We start from the raw sequence: 21,885 nt of genomic DNA on the forward strand, positions 1-21,885 counted from the left end.
CCCCTTTTCCCACTTGTCTATTCCTGAACCTCAAGTTTATTAAGAGTGCCCATGTTAATAAAGATGGTTCCTATGGAGATCATTCTGCAAATGAGTGAATTTCACTCTTATTACTACCTCGATCAGTTAACTCTTTGTGATTGTCTTTGTGGCTTATTGTGATTATCTGTTGTTCAAATAGTTATTAAATACAGCATTTGTCAAAACTCTGGGTTTTAATATCATCAAAAGCTTCAAGGACCATTTTGATAAGTAGTTCTACAGTTTTGACTTGAACATCTTTCTTTCTTGCTTGCTTTCTTTAGAATTATCCAAAACTACTTCCAATTTTTCTTTGTTTTGCTTATTTCAGTTTTAAACTGGCTTTACTGTTTTGGGTGAAGAGATCTGGTATCTTACTACCCCCCTTTAGGAGCAGTGCATCAGGTTTTAAGTAGGAACTACACTTCCCAAGATGCCTTGCTGCAAGCATCTGTTGTAAACTGCCCCAGCAAGCTGAAACATTGAATTTAGCAAGATCTTAAGGGAGGAACAGCCAGTATCAAGTGAGAAGAGAGAGACATGGGACAGCAATGCCAGATCAGGGCCACCAAATGCCAGCTGCTGGTGACCAGCCTGTTTGTCATGGTAACAATCAGAGGGGGAATTTGAGCAGAATTTGGACTAAGCAAACTAACCTGCCTTAAAAGTCTTTCTTTAAAATAAGCTGTAAGAGTTTTCTTTCTCTCATTTTATTTTTAGCACAGAGAACATTTAGAATGAAAGAAGCAAACTGCATGAGTTATCTTTGCATCCCAAGCTGTTATCGTTGCTTCCCAGCATTGCCTTCTCTCACTGATAGGTATTTAGTTTCTCAAGCTGTCATGCTGCTTCAGTTGTCTCAGTATTGGGGGTGAATTTAAGTAAGAAATGTATTGCTGCCGGTGGATACTGTAGCTTTTAAAATGGGGACAGACATCTTCTCTTACGTTTTTGTTTTAATGGTTTCACTACATTTCATGTTAATGGTTTCTTGATGCATGTGTGTTTTATGTATAATAAGACAGCTACAGAATCATTTGTATTGTACTTTGGCAAAAACCTATTTGACTTGGATGTTAGATGGAAGAGGCATTTGGAGATCTTCTGTTTCTATACAGCAAAACAAGAAATTAGAGTTATGTTTGAGTAGCTGTCAAAGAAACAAATATGACAAAATGTCTTGACCTCTTAAAAGTTAAACTGCACTTTGCAGTTGAAGCTGATAAATGGGGAGGTGGGGGTGTTAATGATGGATATTAAATGGAAATTTGGGGGAAGGGTTTCTACTTTATTTTAAAAATGACCAAATTGGAAAAATTGAAAAATTTCAGCCAGTTTCTGACTGGCTCAAAACAGGTGTGAAAGAAGGGGGTTTTTTGGTTTTTTTTTTAAATGGAGAAGTACCTTTTTAAATCTGAATTGAATATTTAAATAAAAATGGTCAAAATAACAAAAATTGCCTAGCTCTAATACCAATATGTTGTTATCCCTTCAGAGGGGGACTAGTACTGTCATGGTGCCTTGAAAGAATGTGATTCTGAAAACAACTGAAGTAAAATCAGTCCAATTCATGTCAGAGGGGTACTTGGACAGGTTTTAGTTCAGTTTATCTTTCTGGGATGCAACCAAGGATGGCAGTGTCAACACTTTGTGTATATTGGTATTTCTCTTAGGCTGAGTGAGCTGATGTTCTGCTAGACATCAGATTGAGACCGTATTAACAGATAGGCGGTGATGGGCAGTAGTAAGCAGCCTAAAGAGCAAACAAATCCTATAATTTACATTATTTTGAAACCAGGGAAGAATGAAGTTACGGGATATTTCATCTGTAAAGCTGTCTGTTTCAAATGTATCAGTTGTTGCTTGAGAAAGCAATCAGGTTACACTTAAGTGTAATATTTTGTTGAGTTTTTAAAAAAATGACTGGCTCTTCCCCCATTAATAAGTAATGAAATATTGCTTCTCCTAAAGCCTATCCTGCAGTGCCAAATACAACTTCTGATGATTCCCAGAACAGGCTTGTTGAACCTTGGAGGGGGAGTATTCCTAATGAAGCCTGCCTCTAAGGGGACCCTCCCTTAGGGTTTCAGGATTAACTCTTGTCTTATTGCTTTCCAGTTTGCTACACCAAGTTTTCCCGTAATTTTAAACTTTACCACACTAGCTATCACCATTTCAGCTGTGACCTCAGTAGCGATGGTGAGAACACTAGCATACATCCGGCAGCTGCCAGACTTCTAGACCCCTTATCTATTAGACCTGCTCTGAGATAAACTGGCAGAAAGCAGTGGCTCTGGGGATAAGCAGCTGGGTGTGGGACTGCCTTGAAGGAGCTTTTATCTGTGCTAATATCTTCAGTAGGTTGGCTGATTAATTGATGCTAGAGTGTTTACCCAGTGCCCGGTCTGTCTGTGTGTTGGGAGGTTTTGGTTCCCCCACACCCATCCCTTTTCCCTCCGTGGTGGTGTGTATTTTGCCTTTCTCTCTTGCTCTTTTTAGTTTCCTTTAGGAATAACAGTGACAGGGTTTCCTCTGGGTGGGTCTAGGATAGGCAGTCTCTTAAAAAGGTAGCTGGCACTCTTTCAGTGCACCTTCTCATGCGATGTTGCCTGCGGTGGCACTGCGCTCCACTCCAGCCTGCAGGCTGCCTTTACCCTGCTGCTCCCACAGCTCCCTGCAAGTAAGTTTGAGGAAGCATAGGTGATGGGGGTTTGGAGGGGGGGCATAAGTGATGTGGAGGGGGGCTGGGGTGCTCCTCCACCCCAGATTTCTGTGCCTGCATGGAGCCTGGCCAGACAAGCACAGGCAGGAGCCACTTCCATGACCTAGCAGGTGGGACCTGGAGTGGGGCAGTGAGACTTGTTGCTGCTGCCAGGACCCCTGCATCAGCTGTGCCACCAGCAGCACAATGAGTAATGGATCAAGTTTGGGGGGGAGAGGGCTGTGCTGCCCTCCAACTCCTTCTGCCACTAGAGGTGAGCGGTGGAGTCTGGGCCATGCCCCACCCCACCCCTAGCCCCACAGACTGGGTTGGGAGTGAGGGAGACCTTCAGTCCAAAAAGATTGAAGGGAAAGAGCCAGGGCAAAGGTGTGTCGTTCTGTGTCGGTACACGCAAAGGCCCTTGGGTGGAGATTTGGTGTGCAGGTTCTTGTGGTGTGCCTTTTTTCCCCCTATACCCCCCCCCTTTTTTTTTCCTTGCAGCATAGGTGTTCTCCAGGGCACAAAGGAGGCACAATGGAGTCTGGGTCAGCTGTTGCAACCTGTGTGGGATGTGCTATATTCACTAGGGGTGCAATGATAGAGAATTTTTGGGCCAGTATTGATGGCCAATTTTTAACAAGCCATATTGATCCATACCGATCCGATTCCAATATGTAGCTGGGTAGCTTGGAGAGCAGCTTCACCACCCTCATCCCCCACCCCACCCCCTGACATTGCTGACAGCACCTGTGGATGGTCCCCAATTGCTGCTGGCTGCTGCCAACACTACTAGCAGCATCTGCAGGTAGTTACCAACTGCTGCCCCCTCAAACTTCCCCTTGCTGCCAACACTGCCATGGGAGCTCCCCGCTCACCACTGCCACACTCCCGCCACTACCACCTACGGGAGCTCACCGTGTCTTCCCAGCTACGGGGGGCACACAGTGTTCGTGGTCTTGGTAGCCAGCAGACTTGATATGAGTGTGATGCAGCTGCACAAAAGGCAACTGTAGTTTAGGGCTGAATCAACAGAAGCATTAGGTGCAAGACACAGGAGATCTGTCTACTTGGCACTGGTTAGGCATCATCTGGAGTATGTTGTGCAATTCTGGGCTTCACATTTTTAAAAGGACATGGGGAAGTTGGAGAGAGTCCAGAGGTGGGCAGCAAAGGTGATGAACGGCTCAAAGGGCAGGTCGTGTGAGGAGAGGCTGAAGGAGCTAGGTGTGTTCAGCTTGCAAAAATGGTGCTTAAGAGGGCACGTGATAGCAGTCTTCATATACTTGAAGAGCTGCTATGAAGGAGAAAGAGAGCCCCTTTTCTCTCTCTCAATAGAGGAGAATGCAGAGCAACAGCTTGAAGTTGCAGCAAACTTAGAGTGGGTATCAAGAAAAACTTATTCACTGATAGTCTGTTCCACTGCCTCTCAATTCTGCCTAGGGAAATCGTGGGAGTGTTCAAAAAATTGGACAGCCATTGGTCAGGGATGATATCAGCATAACTATGTCTATGTTTGTTTTACTATGGGTAGTTCCCATGCTTCTGGGCTTTGCTGGTTGCCCCTGTTCCTTCCCCCTTTTCTGCTATGTGTGTCAGGGTGTTTTCAAGCCTTCCTTGGAGGCATTGAGTGTTAGCTATAGCCAAGGATGGGGTCCAATGCTGGGGTGTGCCAGTCAGTGCTCCTGCTACAACTCAAGCTGGAGGTTCTTCGCTACAGGGTTTTGCTCCGCCACTCAGTCAGACTCGCTGATGGATTCTGAGTCAGGAGTGGATTTACCCCATGGTCAAATCAGTATGGATGCGGGGTGGAGGCGGTTACCTTCCTCTGTAGTCGGGGACATAACCTTCTACCCAGGATCTTTAGAGACTATATTGACAGCATTTCACAGAAGCAGGACATAAAGGAGCCACAGCAGGCAACTTTACCTATGGCAGGTCACAGTGTTAATTCTGTGTCGTGAGGGTTGACGGTAAGTCTTACGTAGAGTTTAGATTATGGAGCATATAGGATGGCTTGAATAGGGATGATTCTGCCTCAGGGAGAGGGTTAAACTAGGTCCCTCTGGAGGTCCCTTTCAGCCCTTCTCTGATTTTGTGATAAGAGTGCCTAAAACACAGGTGCCACACAGTGCCTAAAACACAGGTGGTTACTTATCATCACACTACCACTGATAGAGCTGAAACAATAATAGCTATGGTAAATTCTAGAGGACAAAAGGGGTCATGTAAATGGAGGCTTGGGCTGCAAGGTAAGATTTATCTTTTTGTACCACCTTTTCCTCAGCAAAGATAGCAACACAATCTCTGGAACGCTGCAAATCTATACTTAGAGTGGAGCAGAGAGCACAAACCAAACTAGGATGAGTCTTGAAGCTATAACAAATTTGGTAGCTGTACGTTACAAAAACTGGTACAACATGAATGTGTTGCTAGACAAAATGGTGAAGGCTTAGCTCTTCTGTTTTTTCCAAGTGATCCAAATTTCTTCTTTTTTGCAGTGAGTGCATGCTTTTATAGGCAGCAATTATAAGAATAACTTTTTTGGGGCCTTTCCTGTGCAAGGTGTCCATGGAGTGCTCTTTACATGGGAGTGTTAAGTGTATGCTGTATTTGAATCACTTTAGTTTCCCTTTGCTTATGGAGCTGAGCATTTGAATGAGCTGTGTATCTCTTATGACCTGCTGTATTTGCTGCTTGCTAATTGTAAATGGTTTTAATTTTTTCCTTTTTTAATACATTCACCTTATTTTGTTGTTTGTTTTTTTTGTTTAGCTCCTGGGATTCTCACTTGCCATATTGACCACACTCACTCACTTCGGGGCTCCTTTCACCATAATCAGCGGTGTTTCTTATAATGCTAATCCCTATAGAATCATCCACAATGCAGGTAAGTAATTGTTTCTATCCCAACTCAGATGACTTGTGAGGGCCAAGATCTTTGCATCGTTGTAAAATTAGGGTGCAGTGATAGGAAATTCAGAGATTTTGCATCAAACAAGTTCCTGACTGATAGTATAAAGGTGTCAAAGCAATAGCTGTAGCATGGTGTGGAACATTAATCATGATGCTTTAATGCTGCTGGTTGTGTTTCACTGTTTAAATACTTTAGACAAAACTTCACATGCTTCAGACAAGCCATGAAGAAGAAATAAACGTTGCTATATAAGGAAACACAAACATAGGAAAGGGGCTGAGAGATTATGAATGGAAGGCAGGGGCCTGGAGGAAGAGAGATTTGATAGGGCCACACAGGAGTGCATTGTTGTGAAGTGCTTTAAAAAAGAGTGGGAATAGGAGTTAGACCCTGATCCAGTAAGAGTCATGCATCATTCAGTGCATAAGAGGTTCACGCACAGTGGAACTACTCCACTTCTGCATCTGGATTCAGTTCTCAAATGTCAGCAGAACTTCAGTTCCATGTTACTGTTAGCTGTTTTCCCCATCCCCATTGACTTACCACAAAGATGATGGGTATAAACTACTGCTGATGGTCAGACAAGCTGCAGGCCAAAGAATAGATGGTTGCATTCAGTATCTCCTTACCTGCAATGTTGCCCAAATTTATACTGGCACAACTGAACATGTAATTGTCATGTAACAAGGGCACAAACTGTATGTCCCCAACCCTTCAGTATAATGTGTAGTGAATTGTAAGTTTACCTTTAACGCACCAGGTTGAGAAAATGGAAGGGAGTCAAATGAGAAAGAGACTAATAGAGAAAAGGCGGCAGAACACACCCATGTAAAAGAGGGTGGAGAAATGGAGCAAGAGAAGAAATGCAGACAAATTCCTCTTTTCTGGCCCAGGGACCCTGATCATTCACAGCAAGGTTTGCTTTCTGTCTTTGCTGAATTCAAGCATTGACAAGACCAGGTAGCGAAGGGAAGGATCCAAGCTTCTGAACACACAGAGGGGAGGAAAAATGGATAAAACTAAGGCAGGAGTATAGGTGGGACAGTAGAAGTGAAAAGAGCCTGGGTATTAAAGTTCTCCCTTGCTTTATCCATTATGGCTGCTGGAATGATGCCTACCCATTTCTCACTCTGAGGTGGCTACTTTTGGAGCCTGAGCAAGCTGGGTTACTGCTCCCAGACTCCAGTTTAACATTTCAGGGTGTATACCTAAAGCCTCTTTCCTTTCAGACATACAGCATTAGGGCCTTGTTACACATTGCACTTTGAGCTACTCAAATGTCAATCGATGTTAGTGCTAGCTTGAGTTTGGAGCAGCCACACTTAGGCTAAAAATCTTCTGTCTCCCACCTACACAACTGTGACTTGCTACTAGAGGGCTGGCAAGCAGGGGCCTGATGCGGAGCTGCTACTAGATAGCTGGTGAGCCAAGACCGGCTTCTTTTCCTGCTTTAGATAGCATGGGGTAGAGCTGAGAGATGAGTTGGGGAGGCAGGGAACATGAAGTTGGGAGGCTGAGAGTTAAGGGATGAAGGTGAGTAATGAAATGGGAGGTGGAAAGAAAATGGGGATGAGGAGGGTAGTAAAATGAAGGAAGTCAGCCACTGAAGGATAAAATAAAAATAAGTAAAAAAATATATATATATATTTAAGAGGAAGTAAATTAAAGAAAGTCTCACATTTTAATAAATTGGAATTTAGGATTGGGGTGTGGGGTGGGATGCTGGGCATACTTCCCATGGTATCTTGGGAGTGGGAGCAGTGAGGGAAGGCACTTTTGGGGAGGGAACCCTTAGCTCATAAGGACCCAGTCTGGCCCCCCACCTTGCTCCTGCCTCCCTAGACCCCGCTCCTGGATCTATCCATGCCCTGTGATCTGAGTAGCTGGCATGTGCTCTGCAGGCTGTTTGCCCAAGTTTGCACCCCTGGGGATGGAAAAGTCGCATCCCTGGAGGCAGGAGTAGGAGTTGGCTTGCTGCCAGAACAGCCCCCTGGGCAGCAGAGGTCAGGGAGTGGGAAGTTTGTTGACACAGAACAGGGAGGGTCAGGGAGATGACGCTGCATCCTGGGATCCTGAAGGACTACAGCTTGGGTGGCTCAGCTGTGGGAAGTGGCCACAAATTAATTGAACGTAAGCTGGGTAACACCGGAGAGAAACCAGCCCAGAAGTGGCATAACTTTAAACTGCTTACAGTGTGCTTAAAACTAGTTTCAGGTGTTAATGTGTGGACAATCCAAGGGTTAAGAGCTCCAGGAGTCACCTAAAATGTAATGTGTAACAAGGCCCTTGGTCTACTGCATTGTTAGTCCCAAGTGCTGAGTTAAAGAGCTTTTAGCATCAATACACTCCCTAAACCCTCACCCCCAGTATCACTTAGAACTCTGTTTTGGCCAGGAAGTCAGAGAGTGGGTGTTGTATGAGATTAGTAGTGAATATATATGTGGTTGATGCTAGGTTCTGGAAAACATGCACTTGTTTAGCACTGTTAAGATTCAGTAGGATTTTTATCTGAGGGCAGAGATCACTGAAAAGGGAACTTTTAACATTTTGGGTAAAATAACAAGGTAAGATGAAGTATTTCCAGGATACTCAGTTCAGCATAAGCTGTGGGAGAAAAGGGAAGTGTGCACAGGTGTATGTATGTAGTCTTTCAGGGTAATCAAGCTATACAAAGATGAAGAGTCCTGAATAAGTTGAAAGGCATTTGAATCATCTTGCATCCTACGCTGGTTTTTATCTGGCCCTTTCTTATACTGATTGAGAAGGCTGAGCACATGCTCCACGGCTTCATGCCCACCTACAGGTAGTTATACTGAAGTCTTTCAGAACTGCTCATTGGCATGAAGGTTCCTCCTATCTTTAACTGTTTTGTGGAATCAGGGCCTTAGACAACAAACTTTTGGGAACAGAACTGGCCTCTTTATTTTGCTTCTCCTGTACAGTGTAGACCAGGAGTGCTAAACATATAGGCATGCAGGCCCTGCAGGCAGATCTGGCCCCGCAGAGCCATGTCACCCAGCTCACAGCTTTGAGAGGAAGACCTTCCTGTAGCTGCAGCCAAGTGCCTGAGAGACCTGCAGCACTGGAGCTGCAGCAGCACCATGAGAAGAGGCCTGACCCCATGGCTTGTTCTCGCAGTGCCAGCCAAATGCTTGGGATGCTGGGCCTCTTCCTAGTAGGTCCCAGCCCAGAAGGGCACAATCCAGCCAATGGGGATTGTGCTGCACCATTCATCCAGCCTGTGGGGCCAGACCAGTTTGACACTACTGCTATAGAGAGATGGGCCTTGGGCAATTCCTTTATATAGCTAATAAAGTATGGTCATACAGGACTGTTTGTATTGCAGTATATGAATGTCAATTCCTTCCCACTTCCCACTGTACAGAGAACAGTCGCCTGCTTTTCCTCAACCTCTGTAGTTAGAAGTTTAGAGACTAACTCCATTTAAACGCTTGCTTGGCTGAACTTATTCTGTTCCTTTGTCCTAAGGTTTTGTCTGGTCATAGAATTATGTTGCCACCTTTTTAAGATCTTCAGCAGGTTTAGCACCAGGATGGGGACTCTTCAGGCCAAGTTGCACTTTATACTGATCCCATAAGTAATCTGTGGCATGTTAAGTGGTGTTAAAGTTAGACTGTGCTCTAAGCAGTTACATGTTAAAGGTTTTTACTGTTCCTTGCCTGCACAGGTCTGCCTTGCCACCAAAGGGCTGGCAAGCAAGGGCATGGCTAGGATACCTGGGCTCTATCCTTGCTTTACATTGGTGGGAGCAAAGCATCTTGGGATGTTAGAGGACTACTAATTGCTTGTTTTATCTCTGGAGCAAACTGAACTTAGCCTAACATGAGCTAGGTAGCATGACCCAGAGTTAACCCTCACCTGGCATAACTCTGAGACGCACTTAAAGAGCACTTATTAAAATTCGTTAACTTGTGCTGTGTGGATGCTCACACTTTAGGTGCTCTTAGTACAGTCTAAGTTGAGTGTAAAACTCCTCTGGCCCTGCAGCCTGGATGTGGATCTTTGCACTGGTCTGTAGGTCAGATCCAGCCAGTGTGTGGGTTGGCTGTGAGCTGGGGCTGGCATGGGGCACATACTATAAGCAGCACCCCACTAGATTGGCCCTGAGTTCTAACTCTGGGGCCAGTCAGGATCAGGCCACAGACCATCTGCATGCTCCAGAGCCAACATGCAAGGCCATCTGATGGGGCATCACATGCAGCATGCCCCCTGTGCCATGGGCAGCACCTGCAGCACCAGATCCAGCCTGTTCACAACAGGCAGCGCAAGCCCTGACATGGAGCCAGCACATGGTCAATGTGCTGCACAGGCTAAATCCAATGCCATGGGCCCTGCTCGCAATACTGGGGGCCATCGTGGGATGTGCGCTGCATGCAGCACCCTGCCTTTTGCACTGGCTCCAGCATGGCTTGATTTGAACTGGCCCCAAAACCAGTGCACAGGGTTAGTCCAGCACAGGCTTCACATGTAGCTCACCCTGTGCCATAAGTAGTGCTCACAGCACTGGGTCCAGCTCACGTGCCAGACCAGCTCTGCATGCAGCCTGCAGGGTCTATGCAAGACCCATGGGTTGGATCATGTGGCTTTGTGTCTTAGATCCAGCCCACAAGCCATGTGTTTGACACCCCTGGACAAAGTGTAATGTGTAATTTCCACCTTCTAATACTTTGCAGTGTAAGGGAGCTTATACTAGCTACCAAAGATCCTAGCTCCATAGTGTTCCTAAGCCCCGATCCTAATGTCCTGGGGACCCAAACTTTGAAGTTTCTTGTCACCTGGGGTCCCTAAGGAAGCTCTTCTGAAGCCTTTGGTCATACAGTTGACTGGTCCAAGAGAGTTGAGCATGGGATGACCTGGGACTTGCCAGCAGATAACTCCTGAGGGCAGCTTGTCATAGCTTGTGGAAACATCAATGTGTACCTTCCCTCCAGTGTTTTACAGTGGGATGTGTCTGAGCATGATTCTGTTCCTCGCAGCCCTGCTGAGCTTCGTTGCCACAGTAAAAGAATCGCGTTGTCTCATGGCAATGGTAAGTGCATGCATAGCCTGGCATGGATGGACAGGGGGGTAGTTTTTTCCTTCTGTGACATTTGGGGGGGTGGAGAGAACATTTGATGAAAGGAAAAGGCTCTGTTTGTATCCAACCTGCTCCCCACACTTGGCTTATTACATTTGCATATGGCATTTCATAGATTCATAGATGTAGGGTTGGAAGGGACCTTGTAGATCTTCTAGTCTGACCCCCTGCCCTGGGCAGGAGAGAGAACTGGGCTCAAATGACCTCAGCCAGGTAAACGTCAAGCCTCCTTTTAAAGAACCCCAGGGTAGGAGCCATCACCACTTCCCTTGGAAGTAGTTCTTACGGATGTCTAATCTAAACCTACTCTCCAACAACTTGTGGCCGTTATTCCTTGTTACTCTGGGAGGCACTCGGGGAAACAAGGTCTCTCCCAAACCCCACTGGTCCCCCCTAGTAAGTTTATAGATGGCCACCAGGTCCCCCCTCAGCCTTCTCTTGTGGAGGCTGAACAGGTTCAGGTCACGTAGCCTCTTCTCATAGGGTCTGCCCTGCTGTCCCTGGTTCATGTGAGGGGCCTTCCTTTGGACCCTCTCAATGCTGTCCACATCCTTCCTGAAGTGCAGCACCCAGAACTGAATGCAGTACTCCAACTGCAGCCTGACCAACATTGCATAGAGGGATCACCTCCTTGGCCCTGCTTGTGATGCATCTATGGTATGGTTGGCCTTACTGACCATGTTCCTGCACAGTAATGACTCCAAGATCTCTTTCTGCCACTGTGCTTTTGAGAAGGGAGTTCCCCAGCCTATAGGTATCCTGCTGGTTCCTACTGCCCAAGTACAGCACCCTGCACTTGTCAGTATTGAATCCCATCCTATTTTCATTTGCCCACCCCTGTAACCTGTCCAGGTCCTGCTGTAATCTGTCCTTCTAGCATGCCCACTTCACCCCAAACCTTGGTGTCGTCTGTGAATTCAAACAGGCTGCTCTTCACCCCATCGTCCAAGTCACTAATAAAGAAACTGAACAGTGCGGGCCCAAGGACCAAGCCCTGGGGGACCCCACTGCCCACTTCCCTCCAGGTCAAAAATAACCCATCCACCACCACTCTCTCAGCCAATTTACGACCCATCTGAATGTGTAGGCATCAATGGTCAGCTAGCTGTTTAATGAGGATGGGGAGGGAGACAGTGTCAAAGGCCTTCCAGAAGCCCAGAAAGACTACATCCACGGCGATACCTGCATCCAGTGATTTTATGACCTGATTGTAGAAGGCAATCAGGTTGGTCTGACAGGACCTGCCCCTAATGAAACCATGCTGGTTGCCCTTAAGCATCATCTCTGCTGCTGGCCCATCATAGATGTGCTCCTGGATAATCTTTTCAAAGAGCTTCCCCAGGATTGAAGTAAGACTAACAGGCCTATAGTTGCCCAGGTCCTCCTCTCTCTTCCCTTTTTTAAAGATGAGGACCACACTGGCCCTCTTCCAGTCGTCCAGCACCTGGCCAGAGCACCACAAGTGTTCGTAAAGCTGTGCCAGGGGCCACGTGGTAACCCCTGCCAATTCCCTCAACACCTTGGGGTGGAGAGCATCTGGATCTACTGATTTGAACACGTCCAGCCCCTCCAGAAGTTCTCTAACCTGGTCCTCCCTGACCCTAGGCTTGGCGGAGTTTCTCCCAAGTCCATCCTGAGTCTCGATAGGGGAGTCCTGGTCCCTGCACAAGAAAATAGAGGCAAAGAAATTGTTAAAGAGGTCTGCTTTCTCTTCTGTAATGTTTTTTCTTTGTAATCCAAAAATATGTGGTGGGGGGTGGGGCAGGGAAAGGCAGCCAAACCCAAATGCTGGGTTATTATAGCCCATTGTGGCACAATGTGTATAAGTCATCTGCTGTGTCAGAAGGTACACTGTGTCTGACCTCCCAAATCAACTACCTCTGGTTGCATCTGTGAGGGGGGAATCTTTCCAGAGGTTCTGTGTGTACACTGCAACCCTCTGACTGAGGTCAAGGGAGAGGCCAATTTGCCAAAACAATTAGGACAATCATCATTCCTGATTTATTTTATCTTGTAGTTTCAACATGGTTTTGTGGGGAGACCTTAACAGCATTTTTGGTTTACCTGATACTGAAGTCAGAGGTCTGTCTATGTGACAGCAAACCTAACTCGCCCTCAGTGACGCTTACTATAAATGTTTATAGTGATTATTATTAGCTTGGAAAATACAGTGGTGGTTGCCCACATTTTGACTGAATTACCAACCTCAGCAGTAAGTAGTCTTTCTTTTAGACTAAGAACAAGTGTCACATTTATCCTAGGAGAAATCATTGTTTCCTGGGACAAAGCACAATTGTTCATACATCCATTGTCCCAGGACAAACCCCGAAAAGATTTACAGGATAAGAAGTGCTAACATTTCATTCCAGGACATAGTGAAGGACATCTGAACAGTTGTGCTGGGACATAAGCTTGGGACAAGCAGTAGGGCTATGCGAAGCTTCAGTCCGTGATTCAGTCAGGCGGAGATTTGGCCCAATTTGGTGGCTGAATCTCCAAATCAAATCAGAGGACCCTTTAATCTCTCCAAATCAAATCGGAACCCTCCAAATTGATTTGGACATAAAGACAGCTTTAAATGTTTTGTCTACATACCTCTAGGTAACAGGGGCTCATGAATGCTGCTATGCTGGGGCATATGGAGCTTCCCACAGAAGTGTGGGGGGCTCCCCAGTGCAGTCAGCAGCAGACCCAGAAGTGGACCAGAAGCACTTCTGGTCCGCTTCCGGGTCCACTGGGGAGCACACCAGGGTCCCCCCTGCACCCTCCTGGCTCAGCGACTGGTGCCCCCCGGGTCTGGGGGACACCCGAGGTCCCCCTGTGGCCAGGCCCAGCCTTACAAGCTCCCTGGTGGAACTGGAAGTGGACCAGAAGTACTTCAAGTCCACTTCTAGGTTCACCACCAAGCACATGAAAGGCCTCCCCACACTTCTGTGGGATGCTCCATGCGCCCCAGCATCGCAGCAATCACAAGCCATGCCTGCTACCTCATGGTGTGTAGACACAGCTTTAAAAGTTTTTTCTATGTCCAAACTGCTGATTGAATCTTCAAATTCAGATTCGGACGAATAGAATTGGGGACAGCGATCCGAATCAACGAATCGAGTCACTGTCCCTCGTTTGGGCCGAATCCAAATCAAATAGGGCCCACTTCGCACACCCCTAACAAGCAGCCCACAGTGTACTGTTTTGACCCCAGTCCTGGCCCCTCTTGAACTTGTTGCCATTGCTCTGGCCCTGATGACAGAATGCTACTGCCCAGGTGGCTACCCCATTTATAACTGCTCTGTAGAATGACTTGCTACCCATGTCATGCTTGCCACCTATTCCAGATTAGCATCCATCTATCCATCCTCTCTTTGAGGAGACCCTCTGACCCAATTGCCACCCACTGAGTCAAGTTCAGACTTCCACCTACCTTTTATCATGGGGCTCCCATCTGTATCCAGTGTCATGAACAAGTGCAGCAGCAACTGAACCAGGGAAGAGGTAGTGGATCTCTTGCTAGCTGGTGTAAGATCATGAACTAGTGCACACTCTGGTCATACCACTGAAACCAGGTGGCCTACGAATGGATTGCAAAGGAAATGATAGTCCAGGGATGTGACTATGACTGGGCCCAGGGAGTTGGGGGAAACTCCTTGGAGCTAATCAGGTGTCATATACATGAGGTAGAACTCTTTTTGTCAGAAAGGTTTCAACCACTTAGGGATGTTCAACCCCCTGGCCCAGATCCAGCCCCCAGAGCTGTGTCATCTCGCTCACAGGGCTCCCCAGGCATCAAGAAATTTGGTGGTAGGGAAGCAGCGGCAGCTCCACTGCCAAATTTCTGGACCTATGAGGAGCTCCAGGCTGGATAACATGGCCCTGTGCAACAGATTTGCATGAGCATGCAACCAGTTCAAGGTGGTGTATGACTGAGCCATTGTGCAGCCAGATCAGGGCAGTGTGCAGCTGAGGTGACATGCAGTCCCATATTCCAGCTCCATGTGGGATTTGACCTGTGGCCAGACCCACTCCACCCTTCTGGCCCGGGCCAGAAGGTTGGGTGCCACAGACTTAGCTTATTGAAAGAAGTGAACACAATGAAGAGCTGATTTGGGAACAAGGGGGGTGGGAAGGAATGGGAGTATGGGGCATATATAACTTGTTTTTGTTTTTTTAACTTCAAAATTCTGAAAAATTTCTCACATCCTTACTTATTAGTTCACTGCCTTTTCAACATCAGATACCTAGAGTGAAGTTTTTAAAGTCTTGAATGTACGAGCAACTCCAGCTGCTGGGTTGTGGGTGGCCAGATCTGGGGGTCACCCAGGGTCAGAAGAAGGAAGCAAGATCCAAGGCAGGTATGTAGAGTCTTGAGTGTAGGGGAGCCAGGAAGTCAGAAGATTTGTCCAGGGAACCAAGTCAAAGATCCAGCAGGTCAGGCAGAGCACAGGGCGAGGAGGCCAGCTGGGTTAGGTATCTGGGGGATTTAACCAGAGTCAGGTTAGGGAGCCAAAGGGTCAGGTCAAACTTGGGGTCAGTGGGCAAGCTGGATCTGATACCCAGAGAATCCAAGAGCCAATAGAGGCACAAGCCAAGCATGAGGCAGCTTGGGTACAAGATTGATCCTTGTTGCCCAGACACTTCCTCTTCCACATGAGGATTTTTTATAGCAAGTGGTAAACAGTCAGCTGACCCTGGCTGGCCACTCCAGTTTCAAAGAGTGGATGGGTGACTAGGTCTAGTTATCAGGTTCTGACCACCTAGGTCCACTCCAGTGCTCTGCTGAAGAGGTGGCAGACTGAGATATGTGGTCACAATGGGCGGGCTGAGGCCGCAGATTCAAGACCATCACCTAACATGTTTTGCCTTCCCCCTGTTCTCTCAACTTATCTCTAGTGTGCTAACATGTCACTTTACCAGTTTAATGCTTCTACCAGACAAAGTTCCCATCTGGCTGCTACCTAACATTCAGGCACCCTCATTCCTTCCTTCCACCCTACGTTCTATTTCTTGAGGGCTCCAGTTAAGATATAAAAAGAGCCTACTCTGCCCAAAACACCTCCATGGCTGCTGCTTCTATCATGTGCTTTAGAGAAAGGAGAAAAACCTAGTTTAATAGAGGAAATGGTATTTTGTGCATCTTTTAGCTAAGATGCACAAAGTAGCAACGTGCTTTAAAACATTTAACATTTCTGGCATATTAAATACGATAAAGGATACTTATCAATCAAACAGGAAGCTGCTGTTGTTCAAAAAACTTGGGGATGCAAAGCAGGTCTTGAAATAAATATTTGCAGCTCTAGCATAGAATCCCCAGCTGTCCAGCCGAGATTTTTTTTTCAAAGCTGACTAGAAGATTTAGTGAAATAACTCCCATGCATATTAACAGTAGTTGTCTCTAAATCCCCCAGCTGGGCCTGAACATCTCAGCCATAATTTACAGTAGTGTCTCTCTGCTTGTAGTTCGCATCCTTGCAGCTGCAGATGGGAGTGTGCGCACCCTCAGGGATTGGGTACGCAGCTACTGAAAACATGGCTTTGTTTTTTTATTTAGCATCAATTAAGGTTCCAAAGGCAACATGCCGTGTTTTTGGGGATACACTTGCCAACCTCCTCTAGAAAAACAGCTCCCAATAGGCTGCAAGTAATGTATTTTTTGCTTCCTCTGAGTTACCAAGTGCATCTTGATTTACTTAGTTTTGTCTTTCATATTGGAAGCTCTTCATGGCAAAGGAGTCATCATCATTTTCTGTCTTTTGCAGTGTCAGTCACATTAACAAACAGTAGCACCCCTTTGTAAGAAGAAGGAAGATGAGTCATCCTTTCTGTGGCTCTTTGGGCAATGAAGGCTGTTACTGTCTGTGACATGCTTTGAAACTTCCTTTTCAAGAGACTTAAGCCCTATTCCTTGTTTTGACTCCACTTCAGACACTCCGATATACCTACAGGAGGCAAGAAAAGTATACAAGGCTCTCGGAGAGGGAAGGGGTGGGCTCTGTAGAAGAGGTGGGCTCTGTATAATACTTTTCGTTTTGTTATAGCCATTGTGTTTTTTAACTCGGTGCAGGGTTGATAATGAAATAGAGGCAGGGAGTCTTTGCTTAAGTGGTCAGATTGGTAGAGATGAGATGCTAGGGATATGGCATGTGCTACAAACCCATCCGCATGGGCAGAGGGACCAATAGTCCTTTGTGCTACAAATTCCTTACTTGGAAGAGAACAGGCCAGGCTGGCTTTTGCCAGCTGGATCCATGGACAGATCTAGGAACTGGAAAAGGTGGATATGAGAGATGCCACTTGCCCCCTGCTCCCCACCACTGTGAGCAGATCATGCCACAGCAGCAGCTGCCAGGGATTTTTTGGAGTCCCTGGAGCACGTAAAACACCTTCCTCCCCGCCACTCTCAGCACCCCCTACTCTCCCATTCCCCTCTCCAGTAGAGGTTGCCCAGGGGTTTCTTCTGGATGCAAGAAGAAGGAAATCTCCCCACTGTTCCCAGGTGACCCAGGGGCAGAAGAGTCACATGGCTTCTCCTGCCCTACTCCAGCCAGGAGCTTTGGTAAGCAGCAATATGGGGTGCCCAATTTGGGCAGGGACTGCAGCTGCAGTGAGCAGGCCCCCTCTTCCAGTGTCTGCTCCTGGACCATAGGGGACACGTGAGCGGTGAGCAGGGGGCAGGAATACCAGGACTGTTGCTGTCCGCAGCTGACCCAGTGGTGGGAGAGCCCCAGAACTGTCCTGCCTCTTCCAGCTGGAGCTTGCAGGGAGAGATTGCATGGGGTACCAGGTTGGTGGTGGGGTGGGTCCTGCCACTGTGTTTCTTTTGCTGGCCTGGAAACTCCCACTGAGGAGTAGCAGTATGAAGTGCCAGGCAGGGCTGGGTACAGCAACATCAGTGGTGATTTTCCCCCCCTGCCCCAACTTCCAAGTGCTCCAGTTCCCTGCCTGCCCCCCAGGTATCCCCTGTGGCCCAGGACCATGTGCTGGAAGTGGGGGTATTGCCCACTGATGCCACTATTCCCAACACTCCCTACATCTGGAGCCCCCAAGGGAAATGGTGGATGGGGAGGGAGCAGGGACCCACTATGTAGCACTGTAGCCATCCCAGCTCTCTATAGCCCCTAGCTATAGTAGAGCAGGAACAGTCCTGGGACTTCTCCTGCCCCTGGGTCTGCAGTGTGTGGGTCCCCTCTTTCTTACCTGCTCCCCATTCAGTCCCCCGGTGTCCTACTCCAGCCAGGGGCTCCAACTGTGCCTTGAGCACCACAGGGGACCCAGGCATCTGGGGCTACAGAGAAATAGAGCCACCAGTGGGTAGGCTTCACTGTGGAAGCAGGGTGTAACTGTGCTGCTGTACCTGCCTTGGATCCACTCTTGCCTGGATCTGCTGTGAGCTGGATGCACACTGAGTTTGGTGGAAGGCAGAAGAAAAGTAAAAATCTGTCTTACACTCATACACTGGACCAGGAAGATATTGCAAAGAAGAAAACCTTGCAGGTTTGCTTAAACTCTCCTTTACTGGGGCATGCAGTATGTGCTAATCCTCTATTTCCCTGAGATACCACTAGAGTGTGCCAAGTTCTTAAATTAAGAGAGGAGCTGACTGCAGTGTCAAGAAGAGCAAGGCTGTTTTCATATGTAGGCTTGGCACCATTTTTGCTCTTGTTGCCTCCAGTAGTTCGATTAAACACACTCTCAAACACTGCATTGCACTACTACACCTCTCACCTCCCCATAAAAGGCAGCAAAGATAGCCTACAAACCAATTTAATGCCATTTATTCTCCAGTAACGAGAGAGCCCTTTCTGTGTTAACCTTGAAAGTTTAAGGTCAGAGCCAGCTGCCTCAGCTCAGTGTCCCCTGACACATTCAACTAATTTGTTCAGTTTCTATACAGAAACCACATTATTACTTTTTCCCTTGCAGTGGTGCCTGCAGACCTTAATGAGTGATCATGACCCCAAAATCAAACATATAACAAAGGCAGTTCCTACTCTTCAGAGCACACAATAAGCAACAAGGCAAACAGAGAAGGGAGGACAGGAGAACTTGAGACATGACTGTAATTTAGCCCTTGTAGTAGTTGACACGGACATACAGAGGTGTCAGTGAAGCCAGGGTCAGGCTGTCAGGAGATGAGTAAGTTGTGAGTGCTGTTTTATATTCAGGTATGCAGGACCTTACCATTAATAGCTTATTCCTAAGGTACTCTCTCTGAAGAAATGTACTCTTTGACACTGATTATGAGTAGATATTACAGAGAGAAAATTCTTTGCTAATCTCTGCAAATTATCAAATAGCTAATCTCCTAAAAGAGGAGGGTTTATGCCAGAAGTGGACAATTATTTTGGGTAGAGGGCCACTTAATGAGGTTTGGTGAGCTTTCAAGACCTGTGTGGGTAGCCTCACCCCGGTCATCATTTTGGGACTGGAAGTCCCACCACTAACCCCTGACCTTTGCCGCTGGACATCTCACCCCTTGCCCCCAGAAATACTTCTTTTGGGAGAGGGGGGTTGTCATCTTAGAACCAGAAAAAAACCAAATCATACACTAAAAGTCAAACACAGACTATAACACTTTTATTACAAAAAAATATTTTTGTCATGATTTGTGTTTCTGTACTGTATGTAGAGGGGATTGCATAACAACTCAACATAAATTCTTAGTCTGATATATTGTGTGGGGGGTGTAGTTTGGTGCTTTGTATACTGTGGCAGGGCATGCGCATGTGTGGTGGGGTGTGTGCATGTGCACATGTGTGTGATAAGGAGTATGTGCATGATGGGGTGTGGGGGGGGTGTCTGTGTGTGTGGGGGGCATAGGGTATGTTGGGGGGTTGTGTATAGGCGGGCGGTTATGGGGCCAGGGTGTGGGTGTATGGCATTTGTGGGGTGGAAGGGAGAGTGCAAGGACTCTCACCATGGTGCAGCAGTAGATGGAGGTGCTTGGGGCACTGGTGCCCAGCTCTGGCCAGTGCTGCACATCATGGGGAGGAGCGCAGCTCCTCACTGAGCTGTCTGTATCACTAGCGTTCCCCGCACTAGCATGGCATGGGAGGGAATCCCTACATGCTAGAGCGGAGAAGGCAGTTGGCTTCCAGTGCTGAGTGTGAGCACCCCCACCTGCTGCTGCTGCTACCACTACTCACTGCTGGGGCTGCATGCCATGGTAGGAGTATAAGGAGGTTCCCTCCACCCTCCCTCACACCTACATGCTGCCCACCCAAGCTCCACGCTGCCACCACCCCCTGGGCACAGGCTTCACGCTGCCACAAGCCCCAACCCCACAGTCCCACACCTGCCCAACTGCAGTTCCACCCCAGCCACTTCCCTACCTGCTGCCGGGAGTGAGCAAGAGGGATGGGGGGAAGCCTGCAGCAGCAGTCCCACCCAGAAGCTGCTGCTGGCTGGGCAGGGCCTTTCCACCCACAAGGGTGGGAGCAAGGCACAATAGGGTATGTTGGGGAGGAGGGTGTATATGTGGGTGCCTTGCTCCCAGCCTCAAGGGCGGAAGGGCTGGTGGGGCACAGTTCATTGGTGGGCACTGCAGGTCAGATTTCATAGGTTTCATAGACATTAAGGCTGGAAGGGACCTCAAAAGATCATCAAGTTCAGCCTCCTAAATGAAAGCGCTTGGCGGACCAGATGCAGCCTGTGGGCTGTATTTTGCCTGCCCCTGGTTTATGCTTTATTAATGTAGCAATGGGGTTTCTTATTATTAATATATATTTCTTAGTCTGACTTAGCTGAATATCTTGTGGCAGTAAGTTCCACAAGTTATGGGCTGTTGATCTTTTCAAGTACTTTTTTGTAAATAACCCTTAATGTCCCTGTTTTGTTGCCTATTATACAGGAAATGAAGGCAAAGAGGTCAGTGTTTGACCTGTACCATTTAGAGGGAGTTATTGTCATAACTAGGATTAGAACTGGAGACTCCCCGCACATTGTCTCCGGCCTCTTAACCATGCTTCCCTTTCCTGTATTATTATGTAGTTCCCAGAGACGCCCACTGTGCAGTCAGTTAGCACTTGCATAACCAAGTACTAAATGACTGCACAGTAACCAGCATTATCGTGCAGTAGTCTCCGGCACAGTTGCCTGCTGACACTTACTGCACAATAGCTTGTTACAACTGCATGATAGTGTTACATCATGGTTTGTGCCTGGCAATGCTAGTGTGCACTGTGCAGTAGTAACAAGTTACTGCACAGTAAGCATCTGGTCTAGATGCTCCCAGAAAGTCTTAAGCCTGTAGCTTTTTTTTTTTTTTTTTTCTCATGTTGGACTTTTCTCAGCAAGTTATTGATTCTAAAAAGCCCTTTCTCTGTAAAATATAGCTTAAGAGGATTTTGTTTTTTAGTCTCCAAAGATGAGAGGAAGCTCTAGTATGAGTGCTCTTCTACCTGTAAATGTCAAAGAAATTGAATTGGGTTTTGTCTGCTGTAAGGAATATCAGTTTTGTAATCATTGTACTAATATAGCTAAGAAGATGCAACTTCATTTTGTAGGTAAGCTGCATTGAGGCATGTAGGAAGAGTACTGTTCTGGAAGCCAGGAGACCTGGGTCCTGGTTCTGTCATGGCCTGTGCCCTGCTGGATAACCATAGATAATTCATTTCATCTTTCAGTACCCCACTTTTTCTTCTCAAATTTGTTTAAAGTGTAAACTTTCTTTTCCAGCCTGAGCTGTCTGTATGTATATGTGTACAGTTCCTCCTGTAATAGGGCCTTAATCTTGGTTGTGCCTGTTTGTGCCATGTAATACAAATAATTCAAGGGTAACAGTGACATGACTTTCTCTACTTGGAAACTAGAGAAGTCACATTAACCAAAGCTTCAATTTATGCCAGAGCTGTAATTAATCATGTTAGTCTGAAGTCGGGCAGAAGGCAGAGCAGGGTAACACCCTGAAGGCTAACTGGTTTAGAGACGAATCTGACAAAGTAGACTATTGCTTATGAAAACATAAGAAAGGTGCTACCCTTCCTCATCTTATACCCGGGGTGGGCAAAATGCGGCCCAGGAACCAGATGCAGCCTGCCAGGCCATTCTATCTGGCCTGCAGGGCCCCTAAAAAATTCAGAAAATTAATATTTATCTGCCCCGGCTGCCTATCCTGTGGCCCTTGATGGCTTGCTAAAACTCCATGAGTGGCCCTCTGCC

At 47.1% G+C, this 21,885-nt stretch overlaps 1 protein-coding gene across 1 annotated transcript in view; it reads left to right on the forward strand.

Annotated features, from left to right (window-relative positions):
* The first annotated feature begins 358 nt into the window (after window positions 1-358).
* The window catches only part of TSPAN32 (tetraspanin 32), a 76,342-nt gene continuing 54,815 nt past the window's right edge, over window positions 359-21,885 (forward strand). The window contains exons 1-3 of the mRNA XM_019552334.1: window positions 359-627; window positions 5,495-5,609; window positions 10,589-10,686. Coding sequence (XP_019407879.1) covers window positions 562-627; window positions 5,495-5,609; window positions 10,589-10,686 — 279 coding nt within the window. The 5' untranslated portion in view covers window positions 359-561. The remainder of the gene's footprint in view (window positions 628-5,494; window positions 5,610-10,588; window positions 10,687-21,885) is intronic.

This window comes from Crocodylus porosus, unplaced genomic scaffold, assembly GCF_001723895.1.
Source record: "Crocodylus porosus isolate Cpor-Errol unplaced genomic scaffold, CroPor_comp1, whole genome shotgun sequence".
Lineage (NCBI taxonomy): Eukaryota > Metazoa > Chordata > Crocodylia > Crocodylidae > Crocodylus > Crocodylus porosus.